A 7409-nucleotide genomic window follows, 5' to 3' on the forward strand; every position below is an offset into this window, starting at 1 on the left:
GAAGATGATAGGAATTAAACAAATGTATTTTGAATAATAAAACACAAGAGTCTTTTGGGAGTGAATGTGCTGAAGGGCACATATGCAAGCATAAACATGGATGTCCAGGTGGGGGAGAAGCAATGTTAAGCAGGTGGTTGGGGAGTGAGTAATAAAGAATTAAGTTTAGTTGGTGGCTGTTGGCTTTTAACAAGTGGGTACAGGAACAGATTTATGCAGGTTGGTGTTATCTAGGTCAGAAGTAGAGTAGGTTTAAGTTTGAAAGCTGAGAAGAAGGGATATAGATACAAGGACAGTGCAGCTGTACGTATAGGTATAATGGGGACCAGTACAGAAGGTGAATAATGATTAACTTGAAGAAGTGGACTGCAGGGATAAAGTCCAATGAGGGTAACAGAACCATAGGCATGAAGTTCTGTACTAAGTAGGTAAAGAGAACAAAGAAGTGGTTTCTATCTCTCTTAACCCTGCCTTCCCCTCTCTGACAGAGTTCCCAGTACCCTGGCAGCAGGCTCAGTTGCGTTCACTGTGGGAATCTCTTAAGGCTTTTCCTGTTCTTTGAAAGAAAAATGGTCCTGGATTAAATGGCAGGAAGTGTCTGAGTCCTTTTAGCATCGATAAAAAGCACCGGCCTCGCTGGCTGTTTACTGTGAGAGCCAGCTCCTCACTGACCCCATTGTGCTGTGTAGACTGCTGCAGAGTAGGGCTAGGGAGGGGGGTGCACTGGAACCCACACTTTGTCTCCCTTCTCTCTACATTTTTACCTATTCAGAAGGGCATTTTCTAATTCCCCAGAGGAGCCTGGGCCTAGCCTCAAGGTACAGTCACCCACCGTGGTGATTTTCAAAAAGCATCTTGATGCCCGCCTTGCTGAGGTTATCTAACCCCAGCAGTCTTTCCTGTACAAGTGCCGGGGGGCTGGACCCGATGATCTTGTAAGGTCCCTTCCAGCCCCTAACATCTATAAATCAATTGGAGCTCCTCACTAGGGATATTTTGAGTGATAATCAGTAGTGATTACCTCTGTTCCACAGGCATAAGTATCCCAAGTATCCCATGGTACCCCCAGACAATCAGCTTGAAGTTCATCCCCTACTAGCCTGGCAATAGTTCTGCGAAAGAAGCACCATTTGATCCATTGGCACTAGCCTGTTGATTCTGACCAGGCTGCTTTCCCTCTTCACTTTCCATAGTACCAAAGGAATAAATTCAGTGATTGTTACCCAGAGGGCAGAATTTGCTATCAGATCTATTGGGATAAATTACAAGTTTGATTTTTTTTTTTTAAATTTATAATGAAAAATGGAATTTCAGTGACAAGCTTTATATGGGGGGAAAAAAATTTCAAAATGAAATCTTGATTAGAAAATAGGGATTTTAAAAAATTGGAGAAAATCCTACTGAAAGTTTTTTCCATGGGGAATAGTGGAAATTAAAAGCAAAGGGAAATTAGAGGGTGAGAGGTATTCTTACCTTTTTGGATCAGCTCTGGGTTTCACAGTGGTGTTCTCTCTTGGGGATAACAGGAATACAGTTAGTTATGGCTCTCTCAAAGCAGTCTCTGTTACGATGTCAACACTAGATGGCAACCTTTAAACAGGCAAAGGTTTTTTAAGTTTTAAATAACTAATGCTGTTAGGACAGGGCACTGCAAAACACCAAATAAAAATGAACCATCTTTCTTTCAAGAGTATTCTGCCATTACTTTTTACTCAGTTTCATTTAGGAATTTTGGCTGTGATCTCAACAGCTTAGTCTGTTCTATTTGCCAGGAATCAAGCAAACTAGGGTTTATTGTAAGGTGGTTTTTGTGGTGTTCATTCTTTGTGACCCCCTGCTTGCTTGATATGAAAGAGTTAAAAGCCATATGCTAAGAGGTCCTCCTTCATGCGCCGTGTGTATTCTGTTGCTGTTTAAGCTACTGACATAGAGACATAAGGAACTAATAATAATCCATATAATGTTTCCAGTTACCAAAATGTAAAGCAGACCTTAGTTAGGATTCAGTTTTTCTTATGAGACTTAATGAAATTACTTGAATTTCTTGATAGCATGTAAGGAATTGTGGTTGGGCTCTGTTGTAGAAGTCCATTACTACTCATGTTAGCTAGAAAACACTTGAAGCCCTGAACTTGGGTCTTGTTCTGTCCTTACTGGTGAGCATTCCCGAGAGATGGGTCTAAAAGGATTCTAGCCCTGAATTGCTGGTTGGCATGTTGCTAAGTGTTGGTAACACAAGCTGATCACCCCCAGAAGTTCCCCACTGGACAAATGGGAGAAAGGGTATGATTGACAAACTCTGCATACAGGAAAACCAAAAGAAAAAATCATTAAAGTAATCTAAACAAGACAGACCAAGGCATGAAAAGTTGTCTGCATCAGTAAAAGATAAATGAAGACAAACTCTGACACCGTTCCTAATATGGTAGGAGGCTGATTATACCAGAAGAGAGAACATCCCAGGCTTAACTTTATAGTACAAAGATAATGGCCAATAATTGTACATATTGTTACCAACTCATAACATTAGGCCCAAAAAGATTGTTCATGTGGTTTGATGTCTTGCATAACAAAGGCCCTGAGATTTAACCCAATAATTCCTGTATCAAACCCATAACTTCCGGTTGAGATTGTAGATGTCTAAATGACATCCTCTGTCTTGATTTACAGACTTGAAGTGCTAGAAAATATGCCACATCCTATAAAGGTTTCCAATGGTTAATTTTCCTTACTGTTAAAAAAAATCTGCCTTTTTTCTAAACATATTTTGTTTAGTCTCAGTCACTGGATTTTATACCTTTGCTAGATGACAGACTTTTTACTATCAATAATTTTTTGTCTGTGTAGGTTCCTAGAGACTATTACCAAACTATTTCTTAACTCCCACAACATTCTTGCAGTGAGCTAAGGCAGTACAGGTTGCATGAATAGACTGTAAGGTGAATAGAAAACTGGCTGGATCATTGGGCTCAGAGGGTAATCAATGGCTTGATGTCTAGTTGGCAGCTGGTATCAAGTGGAGTGCCCAAGGGTTTGGTCCTGGGGCCAGTTTTGTTCAGTATCTTCATCAATGACCTGGAAGATGACATAGAGTGCATCCTCAGCAAGTTTGCAAATGACATCAACATGGGGGGAATAGTAGATACACTGGAGAGTAGGGCCAGGATTCAGAGAGACCTTGACAAATTGGAGGATTGGACTACAAGAAATCTCAGGAGATTCAATAAGGACATATACAAAGTCTTGCACTTGGGATAGAACAATCCCATGAATTGGTACAAGCTGGGACTGACTTGTTAGGCCGGCAGTCTTCGCAAAAGGACCTTCGGGTTACAGTGGACAACAAGCTGAATACGAGCCAAGAGTGTGCCTTTTGTTGCCAAGAAACCTAACAGCATACTGGGCTTCACTGGTAGGTGTGTTACCAGTAGATCAAAGTGATTATTCCCCTTTATTTGGCACTGGTGAGGCCACATCTGGAGTACTGTGTTCAGTTTTGGGGCCCCCACTACAGAAAGGAGAAAAAGTCCAGCAGAGGGCAATGAAAATGGTTCAGGGGCTGGGGCACATGACTTGTAAGGAGAGGCTGAGGGAACTGGGCTTATTTAATCTAGAGAAGAGAAGACTGAGAAGAGATTTAAAGCAGCCTTCAGCTACTTAAAGAGTGGTTCGAAAGAGGATGGAGCTAAACTGTTCGCAGTGGTGGCAGATGACAGAACAAGGAGCAGTGGTCTCAGGTTGCAGCAAGGGAAGTTTAAGTTAGATATTAGGGAGAACTTTATCACTAGTAGAGTAGTAAATCACTGGAACAGGTTACCCAGAGAGGTTATGGACTCTCCATCCTTGGAGGTTTTTAAGACCTGGGTAGATAAAGGCTTGGCTGGGATGATCTAGTTGGGGATGGTCCTGCGTTGAACCAGGGGGTTGGACTAGATGACCTCCTGAGGTCCCTTCCAGCCCTAGTTTTCTTTGATTCTTGTGATTCTAACTGCTTCTTGGATAACCAACATGGATTGAATGTCTTAGTTCCCTCACTAAAGGTAGGCTTTCCAGGCCTTAAAGTAGTCTTACAATTCTTTTCTAAATCTTTTTCAGTTTTTCACCAACATCTTTAAAGTGTGGACACTAGACCTAATCATGTTATTTCAGCAAAATCTTCATTTATGCACTGTACAAAGAAAATGCCACCCCCCTGCTCCTACTGGATAATCCTCTATTTATTCATTCTTGTTAGCCCTCTTAGCCACATGATTGCATGAGAAACTGCATACTCAGTTGGCTATCCTCCGTGACCCATGTCTTATTCCAAAATATTACTTTTCCAGGGTACAGTCTCCTTTCCCTTTGCTTGATCTGCAGCCTGTGTTACTGAATACACAATCTTGCATTTATCTATATTAAAGTACACATCTTTATATGTTAATTGATTTAAGTAACCTTTGCTTGTTGTTTACCTGTTCAGCAATTTGTGTCATATTCAAATGTTACCATCAGTGATCTTACTTTTTTCCAGACTATTGATAAATATATTGGCACTCAGACTAAGACCAGATCATTGCAGAATCTCACCAAAGATGTTCCCAGTGGATGAAGATTCCTCATTATTAATTTTTCTTTTCTTAGATCTATCAGTTCTGTTTTTAACAAATTTAATCTGTGCTACAATCATTTTGTGTATTGCTAATTTGTCATCATGTTATGAAATACTAAGTTAAATTCCTTGTAGAAATAATGAGGTCAGTCCATCAGTTCAGGCTAAATTTGTATATCCAAAAGTATAAAATGACATGTCTACATAATAGGGAGCTGGACTTGGAGAGTGGTTGCACTCCACCCCAACATGAACCCCCTGCAGTTGTCAGCTTTCCATTATGGTTTTAAGGCTGTGATTCAGGCATCAAAAGAATAAAAAGTCCTGTGTGCCCTTTCAGCTAAGTTTTTTGAAGAAACATATCCTTCATCGCCACTTATCCCGTTTTCACTGGCAGTACATTGTTTATTAAAGATTATATACACAGTCTACAAACAGGAAGTTCTCCTTCCTGGAAAATATTGCATGAGTAGTACTGAAGGAGAGGTCATGAAAAATAAGATTTAATGCATCTTTAAGATTGCCAGTTGGAAGCATTCTTAACCACCACCACCCTCCCCCCCCCCAACAATAGAGAGGGACTAGAAGAGTTAGACGTTGTTATGAATTGTATTTCATTTTATATAAATGAGGGAAATGTGTTTCTGTGTCTGTGCGTCGGTGATGGATTTGGTCTTGCAAATAGATTAGTGACATGAAGGCTATAACCAAACCTCAAAGACTACAGTACTGAATGTCCAAAAGACAGAATTTGAATGTCAGGCATGAAAATAAACAGACTGCTTTAAATGGTGGTTTGCACCATAAAAAACATGTGACTGTGCTCCTGATAATACTTCAGATAAGGCCTTAAGTGGAACATGCTTCTCCAAATAAAGGCAGCTCCTTACTTGTGTGAACCTGTTTCCTAGAATGGCAGAAATGGAGCTTTGTAATTATTGCTGAGTGAGTATCCTCGCCTTCAGTCCCAGCCCAGACCAGCAGGTTCCTGTCAATAGTAACATTAGAAATGTCAGTGAGGAGGGAGGTTGCAGCTCTTCCAGTCACTTTAAGGAGATGCTACTGTATGAATATGCTGCAAAGTTTTAGAAGTATTTTTAGCTCAGCTAGTTTCATGCAGGTGTTTCAGGCTTTTAAGTTGCCTTTTTTCTTTTCCTCTCCTCCTCAGACAAAGAGAGCCTTATCACGGACAGTGGGAAGCTTTATGCTCTTGATCTTCTGTTGACACGGCTGAAATCTCAAGGACACAGAGTTCTAATCTACTCTCAGATGACACGGATGATTGACTTACTGGAGGTAGGAGAAGCTTTGCCTGGTAGGAAAGGACTTCTGAAGAAACAGATTTGACATCTATCACTTCTGTAATTTGGATCAGGCAAGCCTGACATAAAGTAATTGGATGGATAGTTGCCTATAAGACATTCCCATAAAAGAAATCCAGTGGACGTTAATGATGAGATGAATGGGAGGTATAGATATATAATATAGATATATATAAACTAGCCAGTTGCCCATCAAGAATGACTTGGGGGGTGAGGACAAGGAGGCTGAGATGGAGTGCCACCACCTAACGCCCCATGCTGCTGCAGTGCCTCTTGCAGGGTGTGGGGGGGGGAGCCCAGGCCGGCACTGGAGATGCTGTCACCAACACATTTTGAATGAGGTAGTTTAAAGCCCCTACTTTGTTATTAGCATTCTATCCTTTAAAAATTTTGAGGCACCAATGACCATGTGTTTTCCTGTTCAATCCCTTTCCACCAAAGAACCAGTATTCCAGGGCCTTATTACCTAGATTGATCTGTCTGCCAAGAGCTCTTTATATTCCCTTTCCCCGCCCCCCACAGTTCTGGTGGAAAAGCTCAAGGTGAGCAAGATGAAGGCCCAGAAGTCCTCTTTTTGTGATAGAATTTGTTTGGAGCTGCAGGAAGGGAGCTAGGCTACTGTTGCTCCTAGTCCTTAAATCCTTATTCTACCAAAGGAAAAGAACGGTTGTCTGGATGGCATGTTTGGGACATTTTCCCCTTTCTATACTAGTCAAAACATCATCAGTGACGGTTCTGGAAAGGTGGGCCTGTCTTTCTGAATGCCAGGGGAAGAGCAGACCTGATGTTCACTACGCAGAAATGGGATTTCTCAGAGTGAAATCCCTGAATTTCTCACCGTATTCAAGTCTACTGCAAAAAAGAAAAGCTCTAGGGCAATGGTTCTCAACTTCTCTAGAGTCGGAGCACTCCTTCAAAACTCTACCCTGGAGCCGAGGCATGCAGGTTGCAGATCACGGCTCTGCCCTGGCTGCAGACCACGCTATCACCGCCACAGGATCCCAGCCTGGCTCTGGAGCAGCTCTCCACCCTGCCAGCAGGGACTATAGCCACCCCAAAATTCCCTGTAGTCATCCCTCCCAGCAACGCCACTGCCCTCCCTGCATAGACGGTGACAGCTGAACATGCCCTGCTCCTACCTGCAGTACAGTCCCCTTCAGCCCCCCCACCAGGAAGAGGCTGGTGCTGCTGCTGCCTGCCAGTGCTACTGGGGCCAGTCTCCTTGGAAACCCTGGTCCCGCACTGTCACAGTGTGCCTGCTGCTGGGGTCTCCATGGACATCAGCCCCAGCCATGCAGGCAGGGGCTGCTGGGAACTAGAGTCTGCTGCTGGCCAGATCCTGCCTGCAGTCTGGACTTTGCCTGCCTTTTCTCTATGGGAAACCCCACCTCATTATGGCTACTGCTTGATCTCTGGCTGTGGTGACAGCTTCTGACTATAGTGCTGCTGAGGCTTCCTGGGTCCTAGCAAAAGCTGGGGCTCTGACTGCTCCTAGA

General features: G+C 42.7%; 1 protein-coding gene across 2 annotated transcripts in view; it reads left to right on the top strand.

The window, feature by feature from the left end:
- Positions 1-7409, top strand: part of INO80 (INO80 complex ATPase subunit) — a 123479-nt gene that overhangs the window by 76205 nt on the left and 39865 nt on the right. For both annotated transcript variants that reach the window (XM_090033407.1, XM_090033406.1), the window contains exon 27: positions 5760-5887. In XM_090033407.1, the coding sequence (XP_089889533.1) occupies positions 5760-5887 (128 nt within the window). The remainder of the gene's footprint in view (positions 1-5759; positions 5888-7409) is intronic.

This window comes from Crocodylus siamensis, chromosome 2 (genome assembly GCF_052110815.1).
Source record: "Crocodylus siamensis isolate JL-2025a chromosome 2, ASM5211081v1, whole genome shotgun sequence".
Taxonomy (NCBI): Eukaryota; Metazoa; Chordata; order Crocodylia; family Crocodylidae; genus Crocodylus; species Crocodylus siamensis.